At 47.3% G+C, this 22,163-nt stretch overlaps 1 protein-coding gene and 1 non-coding gene across 2 annotated transcripts; both read left to right on the top strand.

The window, feature by feature from the left end:
* Nucleotides 1-3,559: 3,559 nt before the first annotated feature.
* LOC126001611 (group 10 secretory phospholipase A2-like) lies at nucleotides 3,560-20,145 on the top strand. The gene is made up of 7 exons (XM_049768891.1): nucleotides 3,560-3,593; nucleotides 5,308-5,489; nucleotides 10,616-10,638; nucleotides 10,717-10,823; nucleotides 13,267-13,417; nucleotides 14,566-14,672; nucleotides 20,003-20,145. The coding sequence occupies exons 1-7, from the start codon at nucleotides 3,560-3,562 to the stop codon at nucleotides 20,143-20,145; spliced, it is 747 nt and encodes a 248-aa protein (XP_049624848.1).
* Nucleotides 18,346-18,508, top strand: LOC126002847 (U1 spliceosomal RNA). Its single transcript, XR_007493466.1, has one exon. It is a non-coding gene; the product is annotated as a U1 spliceosomal RNA (small nuclear RNA).
* Nucleotides 20,146-22,163: the final 2,018 nt, after the last annotated feature.

The raw sequence follows: 22,163 nt of genomic DNA, 5'->3' as shown, positions 1-22,163 counted from the left end.
CTTCTCAGCTTAATGTATTCCCATCTGTTTATCTCTGCTTCCACTTGTTTGGAAAGTGCAGTTTCCTCCTTGAAGATGCCTTTAGTCTCAATGTCATGGAGTGTTTTGCTTCCGTGTTGTTCTATATACCTTATGGTATCAGGTCTGATATCAAGGTCTTTAATCCATTTGAATTTTACCTTCGTACATGATGTTAACTGGAGGTCTATGTTTGCTTTTTTGCAAGTGGCTAACCAGTTCTGCCTGCACCACTTGTTGAAGAGGTGTTCCCTGCTCCACTTAGGATTTCATGCTCCTTTGTCAAAAATTAGGTGATTGTATGTCTGGGGAACATTGTCTGAGAACTCAAGCCTATTACACTGATCTGAGGGTCTTTATTCCAATACTATGCTGTTTTGATAACTATTGCTTTGTAGTACAGTTTAAAGTTGGGGAAAGTAATGCCTCCCATTTCTCTTTTCCCTAGGAGTGCTTTATCTATTCGAGGGTGTTTATTGTTCCAGATGAACTTCATAAGTGTTTGATCCACTTCTTTAAGAATGTCATGGGTATCTTTAGCATTAAATCTGTACAATGCTTTGGGGAGTATTGCCATTTTAATTATGTTAATCCTGCCAATCTATGAGCAGGGTATGTGTTTCCATTTCCGTGTGTCTTCTCTTATTTTCTTGGAGCAGGGCTTTATAGTTTTCTTATAGGTCCTTACGTCTTTGGTCAAGTTGACTCCAAGATATTTGAGTTTGTGTGGCCAGTGGCCAGATTCTTAAATCTGCGCTGTGCTTGGTGGCTCCTACCTTGCACAGACCGAGCTCTGCAGCTTCTCTTCCTTTCCTGCAGGTGGCTCTGACGCTCAGTTTGTGGTTCCCTTTGGCTGCCGGTTTGGGGCTGGCACTCCAAGCCCTCTCCCACTTCCTGTTCTCCAAACTTTGCTCTCAAGTTGGGTTGACTGGGTGCTAGTTGGCAGAGGAGGCATGCCCTGCCTGGATGTGTTTAGTGAGAGACGCGACCCTCTTAAGCCCTTGAAGAATCCTGTCTGCACATCAGTCCTCTGGAGAGGGCGAGAGAGAATCTCTGGCAGTCTGCACACCTGGGAGGCCAGGAGCTCATTCACCTGCTCCTTTTGCATTAGGATCCAGGTTAGTATGACTTTTCTGGCCCTAAGTCAGCTGGGCTTGCTAGAGTCAGCTTTCTAGAGGAGGATGAAAGGGGGATGGGGAAAATTGGCTAGTCCTTCATTCTGCTCAACTGTATCTAAATGTGCCTCATTTTTATGACTGAAACCCACTACAAAAATGTTTGTAACCAGGGTGTTTAACTAAAGATATTAATAAAAAATAGAACACTTAATATAGCTATAAAACAAGTTTATATGCATATATAAAATAAATAAATGTGGGCCAGAGTAATAGCACAGCAACTTGCCTTGCAAGTAGTTGAACCAGGATAGATCTGGGTTCGACCCCTGGCATCTTATATAGTCCCTGAGCCAGGAGAGATTTCTGAGTGCAGAGCCAGGAATAACCCCTGAGTATCACCTGGTGAAGCAAAAAATAAAAGACCAATAAATAAATAAATAATTAATGAGCCTCTTTTTGAGCCAGAATAATAATACAGCGATAGCAGAGCTTGCATGCAGCAGTCCAGGTTCAATCCCTGTCATCCCATATGTTCCCCTGAACCTGATGGAGTAACTTCTGACTGAACAGCCAGGAATAACATCTGAGCGCCATGGACTGTGACAGAAAAATAACAAAATAAGTAAATGTGCCTCATGTTTGGGTAACAGGATTGTTATAATACTCTATATTTCCCTTCTCTGCTTTTATTCTATTAAAATCACTTTCACTTGTATGGTTTATATTTTTTCTGGCCACAGAATGAAGGAAGTTTCCAGGACTCAAACCTTAGGAATGAAGCAAGAGAAGGACCTTAACAAGCAGCCACTGCTTTGGCTGGGCTCTACTTCTGTACCCCGTTAGTAAGGTGTGAATTGAGGGCCCCATGCCTGTAGTCAAGGATTGTCATCAATTTGGGCTACTGAAAATGGAGAGAAACTTTTGGCCCTTGAGCCTCCTGGGAACTGGGGGACCCTGGATTTCGGGAACTACTTTGCTGGGTGTCTTAGGGTTCAGAGTAATCTCAATCCCTAGTGATACGGCAGATTAGAGAGAAGACCATATGGTCCCCGAAGTCGGCGACACAAATAGATGTGAGTTGCAACAAGTTGTCTCAAGGTGGGACTGCAGAAAACTGGGCCCCGCACGTGCCGGGTTCAGAAGGGCTGGGGGTGGCAGTGCAGGCTATGAAGGACAGAGAACTGTTTAGGTATCTCTGGGCATCCACCAGCACTGGGTCAGGAGGCCGGAAGGTGGCAAGTGAGAAGGATGTCTCTTGGGGGACAGACGAGCCAAAAGTGTGGGTATGCTGATGAAGGGAGGCTGGCCTGGCCCTGGCACACTGGATGCCAGTCTTGGTCCGGCAGAGGCAGTAGCCAGAGAATAGCTGGTGAAAGCATGGCCCAAATTTTGAACAAGGAGTAGGAATGGGAGTCTCTGGTGAGAGGCCAGGAGGATTGCAGACCACGGCTGCACTGCCTCCTTCCCAGGGTCCTGCGGGCATTCCGGGCCCAGCTCCATGTTTCCACTGTACCAGAAGACCCACCAGAGCAGGCTCAGGAAGCAGCAGCTGGCACCTAAGTAAAGCAGCGGATCCCAGTAGGGCTTGGCCAGGAAGACTCCCGTCAGCAGCATCGAGTCGCCCACCACGTCGAGGACGACGTCCAGCCAGAGACAAACAGGCCGCGGCCCAGGCCCTGCCACCATTTGGGCTCCAGGTTGGCTGGCCCTCCATCATCTCTGTGGTACCCAACTGCCATAGCAGAGGCGGAGGAGAGCGCGGCGTCTCCTAGGCAACGGGGGCGTGGTCTAATGCTCTCAATGGGCGGGGCAATGATAAAGGGCGGGGCCACCACGCATCACTTTTCCTGGCCCACCTGGGTCGCCTGCTGCTCCTTGCCTGTCTCCATCTCCCGGACTCGGTGCTGTGTTCCGGACACCCAGAAAGGGAGGATCGCAGGCCTCGTCCCACCCCTTACCCCTGGCAGTATTCTGGAGGAGAACAAAGTCGGCCAAGGCCCCATTTCTGCTAATTCTTTATCAGCCAACTTGGCGCTTGGCCCCGAGGCAAGGTCACCTGCTGACTGCCTATTTTTTTGGAGGGGGTCTCTGGAGGGGCTCCTTGCAGTTCTTGGGTGGCTGATATTATGCCCCATCGCAATCTGACAGGGCGATATTGTACGTACTCTTTTTTTATGTTTGTATTTTTGTTTTGGGGGAACACCCAGCGGTTCTCAGGGATTACTACTGGCTCTGCACTCAGAAATCGCACCTGCAGGCTAGGGGGACCATATGGGATTCAGGGGATTGAACCAGGGTCTGTCCCAGGTAGGCCGTGTGCAAGGCAAGCCCTCCTGCTGTGCTATCTCTCCAGCCCCATATTGTATGTACTCTTGTGCAAAGTCAAAGGGCTTGTCAAAGTGCTGGAGCACTTGTTTTGAGTGATGGAGCCCAAGTTTGATCCCGAGCATCTTCATGGTGAGACCACACACAAACACCTGCAGCGTGGTCACACAACTGATGTGTATGTGAAAAGACCATCCTAGTAGCAAATCAATACCAGTTCCAGATGTGAGTTTTCAGACTGGTTCTCCATGCTCTCCCTTTTCTTTTATTCTTTTTGGATCCCATCTGGCAGCCCTCAGTGGTTACTCCTGGCTCTGTGCTCAGAAATCGCCCCTGGCAGTCTCAGGAGACCATATGGTATGCTAAGAGTTGAACCAGGGTCAGTCCAGGGTTGGCTGCGTTCAAGGCAAGCATCTTACCCCTGTGCTATTGCCCCAGCCCCCAATGCTCTTCCTTTTCTTACCCTTTTTTGTTGTTTGTTTGTTTGTTTGGTTTTTATAGTTGTCATCATCTTTTCATTCACCAATGGAAAGATTATTTTTAAAGGGAATTCAGACAGGCTTTAGAATCAGCTGTAGAGTGCTTTCCTTGCAAGCAGCTGACCTGGGTTCAATCCCTGGCATCCCTTATAGCCTCATAGTCTGCCAGGAGTGAACCCTGAGTACAACAAAAGATAGGAGTAAGCTCTGAACACAGGCAGGTTTGACCTCAAAATTAAAAAAAAAAATTTTCAAATCAAACCTGGAGTCCCTGAGAGCTTAGAGCTCAGAGGATGGGTACAATCAACCTTCTGGTGACAGTCTCCAAGGATGGGCCCCAGGACTCCAAAATAAGACTGGGCAGCACAAGAAAGAATGACCCAAGCCAGATAGGCACAAGAACTTAAAAAATTATTTATTTTCAAGCTTGACACTTGGACTGGGAAAAACTAAAACAAGTTTCTTTCAGGCCACATGAACGAAAAAAACAATAATTGCCCCTGGTTTCTCAAGTATTAATACTAGAATCTAATAATAAATTGTATTGATTTACCATTATATATTGCACTGATCTACATTAGAATTCTGTATAATTTCAGAATTGCTAATTTTTTGTTTTGGACTGTGGCTGGAAATGGTTGAGAGTTTACTCCTACCTCTGCACTCAGGAATAAAGTGGCAGTTTCCATGTGACCATGTGAGAAGTCAGGGATCAAACCCAGGTTGGTCATGTGCAAGAAAAGCACCCTCCACTGTACTATTGCTACCACTCCAGGAATTGCAATTTTTTTGTTCATGTCTCAGTACTGTTGGACCTCAATCCCATGTTGTCCACATGCAAAGCAATACCATACCTGCTGTACTACTATATCTTAGTTTCCTTACTTTTGCTGGACCTCAATCTCATATTGGCCACATGCAAAGCAATACCATACCTGCTGTATTATCTCTTAGTTTCCTCACCTTTTCCCCTAACTTCCAATCTATTGCTCGGGCCCTAGTCCTGTGCTTTTTGTGTTTCATCACTTTTGACATAGCAGCCTTTAAGACACCTCGTCCGTGCCATAGTGATTGCACAGCGGTAGCACGTTTGCCTTGCACGCAGCCAACCCAGGATGGACCCTGGTTAGATCCCAGCATCCAATATGGTTCTCCGAGCAAGAGTGATTTCTGAGCATAGAGGCAGGAGTAACCGTTGAGCACCACCTGGCGTGGCCACTCCACAAAAAGACAACTCTTCCTAGCTAGCAAATCTGAGGCTGTCGTGCCGGACAGCTCATAATCGTCCGGGCGAGGATGAGGGACGGGGCCCACAAAGCGGCATGTTCCATCACCAGCCCCTGTCAAGCCTGCTCTGCTGAGCCCAGGGCTGGGTATTCCACCTCCTGTCCGCTTCTCTCGGGCTCGGTGCTGTGTTCTGGACACCCACAAAGGGAGCATCGCCGGCCTCGTCCCACCCCTTCGCCATGGCAGTGTTCTGGAGGAGAACAAAGTCGGCCAAGGCCCTATTTCAGCTAACTCTTTATCAGCCAACTTTGCATATCTGACGGTGCGATATATGTACTCTTTTTTATGTTTGTATTTTTGTTTTTGGGGGGACACCCAGCGGTTCTCAGAGATTAGTCCTGCACTGTGCTCAGTGGCAAATACCGAGCAGAGACCTACCAAGCTCTGCAGTTTTTGTTCTTTTCCTGCAGGTGGCGCAGATGCTCAAGTGTGTGGCTCCTTCTGGCCGCCTGTTTAGTGCTGGTGCTCCAAGCCCTCTCCCACTTGCTGTCTACCAAACCTGCTCTCAATTGGGGTGCCTGGGTGCTAGTTGGCAGAGGAGGCATGCCCTGCCTAAAGAGTTTAGTAAGAGACACACCCTCTCAAGAATCTGTCTGCAATTCAGTCCTCTGGAGAGGGCGAGAGAGAGAATCTCTGGCAGTTTGCACACCTGGGAGGCCAGGAGCTCACTCACCTGCTTCCCCTGTAGCAGGATCAGGGCGAGAATGACCTTTCTTGGCCCTACTGGAGCTGGGCTTGCTAGAGGAGATGAAGGGGAGGTGGGAAAAGCTAGCTAGTCTTTTGCCCTGTTCAGCTGCATCTAATTGTGCCTCATATTTAATGATTGAAAACCACTACAAACATGTTTGTAACTATGGTGCTTAAATTGTTATTAATTTTTTAAAAAGGAAAATAATAAAACAGAACACTTTATATAGCTACAAAAACATATATATATGTATATATAAAATACATATGGACTGGAGTGATAGCACAGCGGTAAGCCATTTGCCTTGCATGCAGCTGACTCAGGATGTATCTGGCTTCAATCCCCAATGTCCCATATGGTCCCTCCAAGCCATGAGCGATTTTTGAGCACAGAGCCAGGAGTAATTCCTGAGTGTCACCGGGTGAGACCCCAATTAAACCAACAAATAAAAACTAAGTAAATAAATAAATGTATGGGCCTCTCTTAGGGCCAGAACGATAGCACAGCATTAGCACAGCTTGCATAAGGAAGACACAGATTCGATCCCCAGTGTCCCAGATGGTCCACTGAACCTGACAGGAGTAATTTCTGAATGCAAAGCTAGGAGTAAACCCTGAGTGTCACCAGGGGTGGCACATCAACCAAAATAAATAAGTAAATGTGCCTCATGTTTGGGTAGCAGGATTGTTATAATACTCAATTTTTTCCTTCACTGCTTTTATTCTATTAAAGTTGTTTTGGGAGCCAGAGAATAGCACAGAGGATATGGGTTTGTCTTGCACATGGCTGACCATGTTCAGTCCCCAGCATCCTATAAGACCCCCTGAGCCTGCCATGTAGGCAAATCCCCTGAGTGATCTCTGAGCACAGAGCCAGGAATTACCCCTTAGCAACACTGGGTTGGCCCCCCAAGTTACTTTGATTGCCACACCCAATACTTAAAGGAGCTCAAGGTGAATTGTATGTGGTGCTGGGAATCAAACCTGGGCCAACCACACACAAAGCGAGTGGCTAACCCACTGTACTAGTTTTATAGTCCTGTAAATATTTTTCAGTATAAGACTAGTCATAATGAAAATTGGAAAAAAAAATATGGGGTGGCCGGAGTGATAGTGCAGTTGTAGGGCATTTACCTTGCACAAGGCCAACCCAGGATGGACTTGGGTTCAAACCTCAACTCCTCCTAGCCTGCCAGGACAATTTCTGTGTGCAGAGCCAGAAGTAACCCATGAACACTAGCAGGTGTGGCCAAAAAAAAAAAAAAAAGAAAGATAGCTAAGTTGAAACAAAAAAGGTGAACATTGCATTCTCTAAAATTTCCACATAAAGAGATAGATCAAAAGGCTCATGACGTGAGTGCTTGGAACACAGGTATCATGAATACCTGTTTACTTCACGATTTGCATTCTGAGCTGGAGATACAGTACAGTGGGTAATTCACTTCCTTGGGTGTGACAGACAAACAATCTGGGCTTAACACCAGCATTGCTTATGCTCCCCCTGAGCCCTACCAGAAGTGATCTCTGAGCACAGAGTAATTCCAGAGTGATGCCAGGGATGTGGCCCAAGATTGTGTCCTCCATTCCCCACAAAACTTGATTTATGAACATAGAGGAGTCATTTAGAGTAAGTGTTCCTATTTGGGTGATAGCAAAAGTAAATAAAAATGTTTGCTGATGAGTGAAGGGATAGGTACTGGAACATTGTCTGACTAAAACTTAAGCATGAACAACTTTGTAAAAAATAAAAGTTGGCTGATTTAGCAAACAATAAAGAAAAAATGTTTTATGAAAGCTACACTGGTGGTGTTTAGGGCTTACTCCTGGCTTTGTATTCTGGGACACCACTGGTAGTCTTGGGAACGACATGTGATGACAAGGGTCACATCCAGGATGGTTGTGTCTAAGGCAATGCCCTACCCACTGTATTATTGCTTTGGTTAATAAAGAAATTTTATAGAGAAGCTGTGTACACAGTTTAAGTCTGATTAATTCTTCACCTGCGGTGCTGGAGAACTCTGGGTTAAGTTTTGGGAAGTGGGGAAGGAGGCTATGTGGAGGCTTCAGCTGGGGTGATATCTCTCTCTTGCCATATTTTTTTTTTTTTGGTTTTTGGGTCACACCTGGCAGTGCTCAGGGGTTACTCCTGGCTGTCTGCTCAGAAATAGCTCCTGGCAGGCACAGGGGACCATATGGGACTCCGGGATTCGAACCAACCGCCTTTGGTCCTAGATCGGCTGCTTGCAAGGCAAACGCCGCTGTGCTATCTCTCCGGGCCCGCCATATTTTTCTTTTGGTTTTTGGGCCACACTGAGCGACATTTAGGGGCTTTTCCTGGCTCTGAGCCTGTACCCACTCCTGGCAGGTTGAAGACCATATTGGATGCTTGGAATCCAATTCAGGTTGGCCGCATGCAAGGCAAATACCCTACCTGCTGTGAAACTGCTGTGGCCTGGTGCCATTTTAAAACATCTTTTTTTTTTTTTTTTTTTGGTTTTTGGGTCACACCCAGCAGTGCTCAGGGGTTTTTCCTGGATCCGTGCTCAGAAATTGCTCCTGGCAGGCTCGGGGACCATATGGGGTGCCGGGATTCGAACCGATGACCTTCTTCATGAAAGGTAAGCACCTTACCTCCATGCTATCTCTCCGGCCCCATTTTAAAACATCTTAAAAAATATAAAATAGGCCCGGAGAGATAGCACAGCGGCGTTTGCCTCGCAAGCAGCCGATCCAGGACCAAAGGTGGTTGGTTCGAATCCCGGTGTCCCATATGGTCCCCCATGCCTGCCAGGAGCGATTTCTGAGCAGACAGCAAGGAGTAACCCCTGAGCACCGCCAGGTGTGACCCAAAAACCAAAAACAAAAAAAAAAAAAAAAAAAAATATATATATATATATATATATATATATAAAATAGGGGCCAGTGAGGTGGTGCTAGAGGTAAGGTGTCTGCCTTGCAAGCGCTAGCCAAGGAAGGATCGCCGTTCAATCCCCTGGCATCCCATATGGTCCCCCCAAGCCAGGGGCGATTTCTGAGCGCTTAGCCATGTGTAACCCCTGAGCATCAAACGGGTGTGGCCGAAAAATAAATAAATAAAACAATTAAAACATAAAAACATTTTAAAAAAGAGCCGGAGTAATAGCACTGAGGTAGGGTATTTGCCTTGCATAGTGCCAACCTAGGACAGACCCAGCTTAGATCCCAGGCATCCCATATGGTCTCTGGAGCCTTCCAAGGGCGATTCCTTAGAGTGGAGCCAGGAGTATCCCCTGAGTGTCAGAAAGTGTGGCACCAAAAACTAAAAATAAATAAATAAAAATATCTTAAAAGACCAGAGAGATGGCCGGAGAGATAGCATGGAGGTAAGGTGTTTACCTTTCAGGCAGAAGGTCATTGGTTCAAATCCCGTCATCCAATATGGTCCGCCGAGCCTGCTAGGAGCAATTTCTGAGTGTGGAGCCAGGAGTAACCCCTGAGCACTGCTGGATGTGACCCAAAAACCAAAAAAAAAACCAAACAAACAAACAAACAACCAAAAAAAAAACAAAAACGACCAGAGATATGGCACAGAATCAAGGGATTTACCCTGCACATGCAAAACCCAGGTTTGATCAATGACTCCAAATATAGCCCCCCAAGAAATTATAGATACAACCTTAAGCACATAGCCAGGAGTAATCCTTTAGCACTTCTGGGTGTTGCCCCAATACTGAAAAAAGAAAACAACAAAATTTAGAAAAAGGGGGAAGAGGGGTGTGGGGACATAGGGTTTGGAATTTGCATTGTATGTTAACAACTTGTGTTCAGTCTTTGGCACTGCACAGAGTCTCCTGAACCCTGACAGCAATAATTTCTGAGCATGGAGCCAGGAGTAACCTGAACATCTCCAAGTCTGACCCTAAAACTGGAAAAAACAACAACACTTGAAGTTGGAACAATAGCACAGTGGGGAGGGTTTGCCTTGCATGTGTCCCATCTGGGTTATATCCCTGACATTTCATAGAGTCTCCCGAATCTGCCAGGAATAATTTCTGAGTGCAGAGCCAGGAGTAACTTCTGAGAACCACTAGGTGTGGCCCCACAAAACAAAAACAAAAACAAAATACCCCACCTTTTGGGGACTAGGATAATAGTCCAGTAGGTCTAGGTTGAATGCTTTACACTTGCAACAATTTGCATTTGAGATAACCAGGTTCTATCCCCAGGGCCACACAGTCCCCCCCCCCCCAGCAGATAGGGTGTAACCTTGGAGACCCTTCAGCCATGAAGACTACCCCAAAACTATAAGATCAAAGCATTGAACCATCTGGCAAAGTTGGTCAGTATTGCCAAAAGTAGCTGGGGGTGGGGGGTTTGAGAGCACTCCTGGGAGAGCTCACCTGTGCATTGGTGCTCCACATCATGCTAAGTGGTGCTTGGGGGACCATATGGGATGCCGGAAATAGAACCCTAGATGACAGCATGTAAGGCAAGCACTTCATTGGCTGTACTATCTCTCCAGTCCTCCACATTTGAAATGTTTAAGAGTCCTTTAGCCCTCCCCAACTATTCACTACGAGGGTTACTGCTCTATGGCATGTTTGCCCTGAGATTTCCATGCGTCTCCCCATCTTTCATCTTGGTCTGGGGCTCACGGGAAGGGTAGGGACATTGGGCAGCTCTGCTCTGCGGTATTTGGCCCCCTGGGGCTGCCCCTGTCAGGCTCCACCAGACCCCGCCCAAGGGTGAGGCCCGTGGCCACGGGGCGGGGCGCTGAGGGAGGGAGGGGGCTCTAAAACTAGCTGGTTCCACTGACCCGCCAGGTCAGAACACACCTGCTGCCGTCCCAAGTCACCACCGCCCAGGGGCCAGCCAGTTATGCTGCCGCTGCTGTTGCTGCTCTTGGTCTCAGGATTGGGGTGCCAGGCTGGTGAGTGAGGGCTGGGCCCCCTGGGAGGATCCTGTGGCTCCTCAGTCTCCCCCAAACCTCTCCAGAGACCCAGAAGCTCTATGTCCCCAACCTTCTGCAAGGACTCCAACTTTCTAGCACCCACAAGGGACCCCAGAAAGCATCTGCCCTATAACTAACTAAAAAAAATTGGGGGTGGGGTGGGGTGGACCACACTTGGAGTGCTCAGGAGTTACTCCTAGCTCTTCACTCAAAAATCACTCCTGGCAGTCTAAGGGGAGCATATGGGATGTCAGGAATTTAACCCTGGTTTGTCCCCAGTCTGCTGTGTGTAAGGCAAACGCCCTACCACTATGCTATCGTTCTGTTCCCTAACTACTATTGTTCTCACTCATTGCTTCTCAGTTTCTGGGGAGCCCTCCTCCTTTCTTACTCATCCAGTTCAGGCACTCAGGGATCTCACTAGGACCCTCTCCCCCAGAGTTGCCACGCCTATACCCCCTCCCTCACCACAGCCCAATCCAGGTCCAGGGAACTGACCTGAGATTGACATTAGAGGGGGACAAACAAAAGTAAAGCCTAGATACATCTAGAGAGGGCTCAGGAAGATCCTCATGTTTTCTGATCCACCTCAGAGACTGCTTATTTCTGGGGTACACGGAACACCCCAGACTCATTCCGGAATAGACCCAAGGCAGGCTCACCCAGGAGCCCCCAGTCTTGGTCCAGATACATGGTCCAGATGAACCGTGTCACCTTGAGCCAAAGGAATGAAGTCTGAGGCCTCTCAACACCCCGAGCCATAGTGCACAGATTTAGCAAACTCACCTCAAATGACCAGCCCCGGGGCCGGAGAGATAGCATGGAGGTAAAGCATTTGCTTTGCATGCAGAAGATCGGTGATTTGAATCCCAGCATCCCATATGGTCCCCTGAGCCTGCCAGGAGCGATTTCTGAGCATAGAGCCAGGAATAACCCCTGAGTGTGGCCAGGTGTGACCCAAAAACCAAAAAAAAAAAAAAAAAATTGGAGGCCAGAGAGATAGCATGGAGGTAAAGGCATTTGCCTTGCATGCAGAAGGTCGGTGGTTCGAATCCCAGCATCCCATATGGTCCCCCGAGCCTGCCAGGAGCGATTTCTGAGTGTAAACCCAGGAGGAACCCCTGAGCACTGCCAGGTGTGACCCCCCCCAAAAAATGACCAGCCCCGTCTGTACCACAAAGGAAATACCTCCCTTGCCTCCAAACCCACTGTTGGGATTAACTGCCCAATGCCAGGGCTCTGGTGTGATTAGGTGGAAGCAAGGGGGTCTTTGGAATAGGAACTCACCTGGGCAAGGCAAGTTTCCCTTCCCTACTGAGCTATGCCCCTTCCCAGGGTCTTCATTCTGATTGAAGTGCATCTGGGGACCAAGGTGATGGACAGGACCCTTTCTGCATGGGCTTGAGATTGGGCAAAGTCCTATCCCCCGAGAGAGTGGCTCTCAGTACCTGGCAGAGGCTCTGTGGGACAAGGAATAATGATGGCTTGAGTCTGAGTCACCTGTCTTGAGAGCAGACCCAGAGAAGGAGCAGGAGGCAGGCCCTGTGGGGATTCAGTGAAGTCTTTAACCCACAGACAGGGAAAGCCTTGAGCAGTTCAGATGTGAACTTCCCAAATCCTTGGTCAACCAGAGAGAAAGATTTGTTTTCTTTGGTTTTCATTTGTTTTCTTCCACCTTTTGGTCACACCTGGCAGTGCTTAGGGCTTATTCCTGGTCTGTGCTTGGAAACCACTACAGGAAGGACTCAGGGGGTCCAAGAGCAAGTGGCAAAGATTGAACCTGGGATGACCACAAACAAAATGAAAACCTTAACTGCTATGGGCTGAAGAGATAGTATAGCAGGGAGAGCTGTACTCTTGCCTTGCATGCAGCCAACTCAAGTTCAATCCCAGGCATCTCATATGATCCCCAGAGCACTGCCAGGAGTGATTCCTGAGCCTTGCTGGGTGTGGTCCAAAAACAAAACAAAAGCCTTACCTGTTGAACTATCTTCCTAGCCCCATGAAGCACATATTTGTACAAAAGAGGCCTAGGTTTGATTCCCAACATCTCAGGGTCCCCTGAATATCAGAATGAACAACCCCAAAAGACAAGCTAGGAGAAATCTGGCATACCACTGGACCCCAAACCAAGCAAACTCTAATAATAATAATATTAACAGGGGTGGAGTGATAGTTCAGCAGGTCCGGGTGCAGCAAGGCTTCCTTTCACATGTCTGACCCAGTTTTGATCCCCAGCACCCCTGAGCCCACCAGAAGTGATCCCTGAGCACTGAGTTAGGAGTAAGTCTAACCACCCTGTATGATCTAAACCCTCCAATAATAATAACCAAGCTCAGGTTTTTGTTCAGGCCCTTTTCAGGCCTTCCCCAGATCAGCACACCTCTGACTCTCACATCCTCTGCCCTCTGCTCCCCTGCAGGCCCCAGGAGGTCCCACATACACCGGCGAGGACTCATAGAGCTGGCAAGCACCATGGAATGCGTACGCATCCTAAACCCCTTGGCTTACATGGACTATGGCTGCTACTGTGGCCTGGGCGGCCAGGGACAGCCCCAGGATAAGACGGATTGGTGAGTGCAGTCTGGACTGGGCTGGATGCTGATCCTGCTGGTAAGACCCAACAGGAATTGGACCTCCAAGGGGCCCATGAGGCAAACCTTGATGCCAGCTGGCCCCAGACCCCTACTTTGGTTAGGGCTGAGAAGAGTCCAATGAAGTCAAGGACTTCAGTGCTAGCACACGGGTTAGGCATTTGCTTTATATTCAGCCAACCCTGGTTCAGTCCCCAGCACTGCTCATGGTCCCTGGAGCAGGAGCAGCCCTTGAGCCCTCACTGGGTGTAGCCCAAACATCCCTTTAAGAAAAAAAGAAGGAGAAAAGAAAGAAAAAAAAAGGGACTGGAGCGATAGTACATCAGGTAGGACCAAATCAGGTTTGTTTTTTTTTATTGTAAGAATTTATTCAAGAGACAAAATTGATTAACATAATGAGGTAAACTAACATAACATAATATAGTGACATAGCATAACATATAATATAATTGATATAATAATACATGTAAGTCAAAGAAAGTTTCTGATTAAAAACATATTTTTTTCAAAACATAATGGCTTACATATCTTTCACAGTAGTATTTTAGATACATATTAACATTGAGTCAGGGGAATACCCATCACCAACTATGTCCTCCCCCCATTCCAGTTTCCTTTCTACAACCCATATACCCCACCATCATCCCCTGGGCTGCTAGAGTAGGTGGACCCCTCTTTGTCTGGCTTTCTATTGGTGATCATATATCTGTTTGGTCCCAAATCAGGTTTTAATCCCCAGTTTCCCATATGGTCCCCCAAGCCTGCCAGGAGTGATTTCTGAGTGCAGTCAGAAGTAACCCCTGAACACAGCTGGGTGTGGCTCCCAAAAAGTAATTTTTTTAAATAAAAAGGAAGAAAAATTTTAGAAATGACTCAGCGGCCAAAGAGACAGTATAGTGCTGGTCTTGTATGCAGCAGACATGGGTTCAGTTCCTGCCAACACATTTGGTCCCCTGAGCACTGCCAGAAATAATTCCTGAGCTCAGAGCCAGGAGTGATCCCTGAGCACCACCAGGTGTAGCCCCCAAACAAACAAAAAATATATGCTGGCTCCTTCAGGTCTTGCCCCCTTCTATACCTACTGGGCACTGGGCCTGCTGTCTGCAACCAAAAATCCTTCCCAACAGGTGCTGCCGACTCCATGACTGCTGCTACACAAAGGCTGAGGAGGCAAATTGCAGTCCCAAGCTGACCAGCTACTCTTGGGAGTGTGTGAACCAGACCGTGCAATGCAGTGAGTCTCTGCCCAGCCATACACCCACCTTCACTTCATCCTGCTGGAAGTGTCAGGATACCAGAAAAGCATGGAGGTGGTTGGCCCCAGAAGGCTCCTTGTTTCAGAACAGAGTTCTATAGGCAAAGGCAGTATTGGAAGCTTTCACCTTGTTGGTTGTTGTTGTAGGGTGTTGCTCAGAGCTTGCTCCTCTCTCAAGGGTCAATATGGGATGCTGAGAATTAAACCCAGTTGGCCACATGCAAGGCCACCTGCTGTACTATAACTCCATCCCTGTCTTTTTGTTTTTGTTTTTGGATCACACCTGGCAGTGCTCAGGGGTTACACCTGGCACTATGCTCAGAAATTGCTCCTGGCAGGCTCAGGGGACCATATGGGATGCTGGGATTTGAACCACCGACCTTCTGTATGAAAGTCAAACACCTTACCTCCATGCTTTCTCTCTGGCCCTCAGCCCTGTCTTTTTCAAGGGGTACCTGCCAAAAAACCATTTCTATGGATTCTTGGTCAACTGAGTGTGCAGTTCCATACAATGGCCAGGAATGTGACATAGCTCAACCCTTCAGTGTAAAGGATTTCCTGGGCCACTGAGGAGAATTTGGGGACCACTAGGGCTATGCACAATAGGGTTTGGGGATCATGTGGTGGGTCAGATAGAGGTTATCTGATGCAAGTGACTGAATTTTAGTATTACATCTGGCTCCTCCTGTTTCTTTCTTTTTCGGGGGACAGGGGACAGAGGGCTTTAGCAATCTGATTCTGCACTCAGGGATCACTCCTGGTGGGGATTGTGGTGCCATATGGGATGCTGAGAATCAAACCTGAGTAAGCAACATGAGACTAGGGAGATAGATCAGTGCACTGATCTTTGCATATGGGAGTCCTGGGTTCAATCCCTTGTACCACATGGTACACCAGGTACTGGCAGGAGTAAGCCCTTAGCAAGGGGTCAGGAGTATCCTGTGGGCACTGCTGGGTGTGGCCCAAAAACTAAAAGAGAAAACCAAACAACCAACCTCAAAATACTTGTCATATATTTCTGGCATTTCACTCTGTTTGCATATTTTGTTTGACTTAAATTACAGGTATGACCTATTTCTTGTTTATAGCCTGAATTAAATATATTCAAAACAATTTTAATCCTGTGATAATATTTGCTGTCAGGCCCTCAACTTTAAACTTAGCCCCAATGGGAATTTTTAAGATTTTCATATTTTAAGTTTCTATTATTTTGTTTGTTTGTTTGTGTCTTGGGGACCACTCCTGGCTCTGAACTCAGAAATCGCTCCTGGAAGGTTTGGGGACCATGTAGGATGCCAGAAGTTGAACCCGGGTTCCAGATTGGCTATGTGTGGCTCGGGTCACTCTACAGCTGTGCTATCGCTCAGATCCTGCCCCTTTATTATTATTCTTTATTTTTTGGCGGGGGTACACCGAGCAGTGCTCAAATCTTTTTCCTGGTCCTGTATTCAGAAATCACTCCTGTGCTGGAGAGATAGTACAGCAGTAAAGCATTTGCCTTGCACGTGGCCAATCCAGAAGAGACCCAATTAAATTCCTGGCACCCTTATAGTCCCAGTCTGCCGGGGGCAATTTCTGAGTGCAGAGACAGGAGTGACCCCTGAGCACTGCTGAGTGTGGCCCAACAACAACTCAATCAATTAATAAATAAATAAATAAAGTTAAAAAAAAAAGCAATCACTCCTGGCAGGCTCGGGGGACCATATGGGATGCTGGATATTGGGATGTTGAACCCAGGTTGGCTGCTTGCAAGAGCAAATTCCCTACCTACTGGGCTATCGCTCTAGCCCCTCTGTATTATTATCATCTTTTTTGGGCCACACCGGCATTGCTCAGGGGTTACTCCTGGCTGTCTGCTCAGAAATAGCTCCTGGCAGGCACGGGGAACCATATGGGACACCGGGATTCGAACCAACCACCTTTGGTCCTGGATCGGCTGCTTGCAAGGCAAACACCGCTGTGCTATCTCTCCGGGCCCATTATTATCATTATTATTATTGACTCAAACAGTACCATTGGCTTTGTTGGTCATCCATCTCGGGAGGGAGATTTGGTCTTACATAGAATAAAGCTTTCTTTTTCTTTTTCTTTTTTTTTTTTTTTTTTTTTGATTTTTGGGTCACACCCAGCAGCTCTGGGGGGGTGGAGGTTACTCCTGGCTCTACGCTCAGAAATTGTTCCTGGCAGGCTCGGGGGATCATATGGAATTCGGGATTTGCACTACCATCCTTCTGCATGCCAGGCAAACACCCTACCTCCATGCTATCTCTCAGGCCCCAAAAGAATGAAACTTTCTTGTTTCCGGTAAAGGGTGGAAACCCATGAATGGTAATTAGGCAGAGATTCCCCCTTCCCAGCTTTCTGATCTTGGACAAGCTACAGATTTCCAGGAACCTCACTTTCCTCCTCTGTAAAATAGGAATAAATAAAACCCAAGTGCTGGATTTGAGCCAATCATTCGAACCAGCGCTTGACTTTTCTGTTTTCTCCTTACAAACGTTACTGGGAGTCCACATTGACTAAGACAGATTACTAGATCTTTTGGGGATTTTTTTTGTGGGGGCTACATCCAACGGTGTTCAAGGACTATACCAAGCTCCGTGCTGGGGGTCACTCCCAGAGTGTTCATGGAACCTTGTGGTGCTAACGATGATATCTGAGCCGCTGGGGTACAAAATCTGTGCTCAACCCATTGATCTATCTCCCTGGCCCTCTTTGTTATATTTTTTGCAAACTGTTGCATTAACGTTCTGTACCTGAAAAGGGATTTCTATTTGCCCAACTCTCTATTCACATGCTTTTTCTTTTTTGGGGGGGATTCTGGGGCATACCCTAATGCTGTTCAGGTGCCCTTCCTGGCTCTCTGCTCAGGTCAGATGTGACTCCTGGGAGTGACTGAGGGACTATATGCATTGCTGGGAATTTTAACAGGGACCCACCAGAGGCAAGACAAGAATTACCTTACCTCGTCTGGTACCATCTTTCTGACTCTCATGGGGCCAAAGCAATAACACAGTGTGGAGAGCAACTGTCTTGCATATGACAGGCTTGGGTTTGATCCCCAGCATTCCATATGGTAGCCTGAGCCTGCCAAGAGTGATTCCTGGGTACAGAGCCAGAACCCCTGAACTTTGGCAGTGTGACCCCCCGAAAATAAATAAAATCTATTTTGGCTTTCATATGCTTTTTTAATTTTTCCTCTGTTTCTGAGCTACAGCCACACCAAGCTGTATTCAGGGGTTTCTCTTGGCTCTAGGTGGGTTTACGAGACCATATGAGGGCCGGAGAGATGGCATGGAGGTAGTGCATTTGCCTTGCATGCAGAAGGATGGTGGTTTGAATCCCGGCTTTCCATATGGTCCCCTAAGCCTTCCAGGAGCGATTTCTGAGTATAGAGCCAGGAGTAACCCCTGAGTGCTGCTGGGTATGACCCCAAGACAACAACAACAACCACAACAAAGAGACCATATGAAATTCTAGGATGAGACAAATGGGGATGGGATCCAGGTTGGCCACATGCAAAGCAAGATCCCTTCCTGCTGTACTATTGCTCTGGCCTCCTTTCAGATTTAAATATAATATGTGTTTATTGTGCCTAGCACCCCCATTTGAAATAGGGAATGGAGGAGGAACTAGAGCAATAGCAACAGCCATACTTACCTGGCAAGGGCGATACCATGATCATAAAGATGGTTTTCCCAGGGGTAGAGTTATCCCTTTCTCTTGGGATGTGCTAATCCCTGTGATTTCTCCAAATGTGGGAAACCAAACTGCATAATTTGTGGTAATGGGGACTGAGTATGCACTCTCCCCTGGTTACCTGTGTTCAAAAATTAGGATCATTTTATTTTATTTTATGTGGTTTTGGGGCCACACCCAGCAACTTTCAGAGGTACTCTTGGCTCTGTGCTCAGAAATCGCTCCTGGCAGGCTCGGGGGACCATATGTGAAGCTGGGGATTGAAACAGGGTTGGCTGTGTGCAAGGCGAATGCCCTACCCACTGTGCTATTGCTCAGGATCCGGCTGTTTTTTTTTTTGTTTTTTTGGTTTTTTTTTTTTTTTTTTTTTTATCAATGCTCAAGGAATTTCAGCTTTAAGTTTGTTAAGGGTTTGACTTTTTTCTCATGAGTCAGTTCTATGCAAGATTAGATATTTAAGCTAATGTACCAGGTCTCATTATGTTACTAAACAGTCAATATGATTTAAAAATAAAAGTACAACCTATATAGGATGTATATATTGTATGAGGCCAACCTGGGTTTGATCCTCAGCACCCCATATGATTTCCTGACAACAGACTAAGTCACATGGCTATAAAGGAGCAGAATGGCGCAAGAACAACCTTCTTCTTCTTCTTCTTCTTCTTCTTCTTCTTCTTCTTCTTCTTCTTCTTCTTCTTCTTCTTCTTCATCTTCCTCTTCTTCCTCTTCTTCCTCTTCCTCTTCTTCCTCCTCCTCCTCTCCCTCCTCTTCTTCCTCCTCCTCCTCTCCCTCCTCCTCCTCCTCTCCCTCCTCCTCCTCCTCCTCCTTCTTCTTCTTCTTCTTTTTTTTTTTTTTAGGTTTTGGGTCACACCCGGCAATGCTCAGGCTCCACTGGCTCACTCACTACTGGCTCCACACTCAGAACTTGCTCCTGCAGGCTCGGGGGACCATATGGGATGCCAGGATTTGAACCAATGACCTTCTGCATGAAAGGCAAATGTTTTACCTCCATGCTATCTCTCCAGCCCCAGGGACCACCCACTTCTATCCCCCCAACTAGGGTCTCGATGGTTCTAGGAATCTACCACATTGTCTAGATTCTAGATTCTCTGAGAATCTGTTCTGGACTGGGGACATGGCTCAGCGGACTAAAGAGCAGGGTTCCATCTCCTGCAGCATTGGTCCTAGAGCATCTCCTGGTGTGGTTCCCAAAATCAAGCAACCAAACAGCAGAAATAGTCTAATACGGGGGCCGGAGCGATAGCACAGTGGTAAGGCAGCCACACAGGAATCCTAGCATCCCATATGGTCCCCCAAGCCTGCCAGGAGCAACTTCTGAGCACTACCACATATGACCTGGAAACAAAACAAAACAGAAAAATAGTCTAATACTGATGCAGAAGAGGAGCCAGGAGATTCCAAGGACGTGGCTCCTTTTCCTGGCAACTGAAGTTCCCTACAACATCGGCACCTTCCCTCCTGGGTATGTCCCTGATCTGGAAGGCCAGGCATGCACCAAGGACCTCTGCCCTCCCGGCAGGCTTCTCTGGAGCTTGCCTTCCCTCTCTGCAGCTGCCTCTGCTAACCTGTTTCCCTGCTTCTTCCAGGCCCCACAGAGGACAAATGCCAAGAAATGCTGTGCAAATGTGACCAGGACTTTGCTCACTGCTTAGCCGATGCCTCGTACAGCATCAAGTACCTCTTCTACGCCCAGTCCTCATGTGGGAAAGAATCGCCACCTTGTCCCTGATGATGCCCACCTGGCATGTTGCTTAGCACTATGACATTAAAAGTCCACTTTTGCAAATCACCCACAGCATTGTCATTTGCTGGATGGATCCGAAGCTGCGTCTTCAAGCTGCCGGCCCAGTGTTTGCTTTTGTTCCAGTCCCGGAACTTAAAGCTGGAGTCTGTTTGGTTTTCTGGGTTGATTCGGGTCAAAAGTCTCAAGCTCGTCTTATCAAACCTGAGCTGCCTTTATGAAATGGAGTCGGTGCCTCTTTTGAGGCTTAGTTTTCATGATGAGGGCTCAAGTTTTGCCTCTGACCCAGTGTTTCTCTACTTCTTTCTACCTGTGGGCCCTTCCTAACCTGGTCTTCTACCTATGGCCTTCATCCTACTGAGAGGACTCTCCTAATCTTATACTGTGTCCCTTCCTCAATTGATAGGATTTTTCACCCGGGGCTCTCTTGGAATATTCTGGGGACCCACCATATAGTCATCAGTGGGGCAAACACTGCTCCTATTTATTCCCGAGAGGGTTAGTGGTATTTGAACACTTACTGTGTCCCAGGCCTGGCTCTAGATTGACACAAAAAAAACCCACGATATACAGCCACATGGTGCCCATCGTCTGAGGCTCAAGTCTAGTCTCTAAGAGCCCCCTGAGACCATATGCCATTTAGCAGTTTGCATTGATTTCCTGATTCCCAAAGTTAGTCATATAAATTACCTAAATAAAAAGCCAAGAAAAACACAGAGGAAGGAAAAACACCTTTCCTAACTGGCTAATGCAGAGACACATCTTTCAGCATCTGAGCAAGTTTTGTTTAAACGGTAGTTTTTGTGGATTTTCTTCATACAATGAAAATAATGGGGGAGGGTCAGAGAGAGAGCACAGTAGGTAGGCTATTTGCATTACATGCATCTGACCTGATTTTGAACCCCAGCATTGCATATGGCCCTGCATGGCCACCAAGAGTGATTCTTGATGCAAAGCCAGGAGTAGCCTTTGAGCACTGTTGGCTGTGCCTCCACCCCAAAATTGGGAGAGATTTCAACATAGTTTTAGATGTTATTATATAAATCTGACTTTTAGCTGCTGTGAATATTTCCCAGCTTTGTAGTTTGTAGATCAATCTTTGTGGCCACTGCCCTTTTCTTTGATTTGGGGCCACATCTAGTGGTGGTGCTCAGGAACCATCAGTGCCATGGATCAGACAAGAACACTGTTCAGACCCCTGAGAGATCTCTCCTGTCCCCTATCCCTGCTTTATTATTATTTTGGTCTTAGGGCTACACCTGGCTGTGCTCAGGGATTACTCCCAGTAATGCTCAGGGGCCAGTTAAGTGGAGCTGAGGATCAACCCTGATAGTATTCTCATTCCTTGTTCCACCCTTCACTTATAAATCTTTAACCTAGATTTGTAGACACAAAAGTTCAGGTATCAAAAGGTCTTTTGTGGGGCCTGAGCGATAGCAAAGAGGTAAGGCATTTGCCTTGTATACAGCCTGCCAGGAGAGATTTCTGAGCAAAGAGCCAGGAGTAACTGGGTGCTGCAGGGTGTGGCCCCCCCCCAAAAAAAGGGTCTTTTGTGGCCACACTCAGCAGTGCTCAGGGATACTCCAAACTTTGTGTTGGGGTTAACTCCTGGTGGTGCTTAGGTAACCATCCAGGGTTGGATTGGAACCCAGACCTTCATTTATCCTGCAAAGCTTGCACTCCAACCCCTTGGACCATCTCCCTGGCCCCTGAAGTTCTGGCTATTTTTGTTTGTTTTTGGACCATACCTGGCGGTGCTCATGAATCACTCCTGACGAGGCTCAGGGGGGGACCACACTGGATACCAGGGATCATATCCAGGTTGGCTAAGTACAAAGTCAACACCTTTACATGCTGCAATATCTCCCCAGGCCCCATTTCTAGCTTTTATTTTTTTTTTTTGGTTTTTGGGCCACACCCGGTAACGCTCAGGGGTTACTCCTGGCTATGTGCTCAGAAGTTGCTCCTGGCTTGGGGGACCATATGGGACACCGGGGGATCGAACC

Source organism: Suncus etruscus, chromosome 2 (genome assembly GCF_024139225.1).
Source record: "Suncus etruscus isolate mSunEtr1 chromosome 2, mSunEtr1.pri.cur, whole genome shotgun sequence".
Classification (NCBI taxonomy): domain Eukaryota; kingdom Metazoa; phylum Chordata; class Mammalia; order Eulipotyphla; family Soricidae; genus Suncus; species Suncus etruscus.
Note: the sequence above shows the minus strand (reverse complement) of the source record. Positions and strands in the feature narration are given on the sequence as shown.

Bases quoted from the DNA above. Each gene is read 5' to 3' on its own strand.
- LOC126001611 (XM_049768891.1), top strand. From the start codon at position 3,560: ATGGAGCCCAAGTTTGATCCCGAGCATCTTCATG. The intron at 5,490-10,615 runs GTGCGATATATG...TGCCCCTGTCAG, and splicing joins CCAACTTTGCATATCTGACG to GCTCCACCAGACCCCGCCCA. The intron at 14,673-20,002 runs GTGAGTCTCTGC...TGCTTCTTCCAG, and splicing joins GAACCAGACCGTGCAATGCA to GCCCCACAGAGGACAAATGC.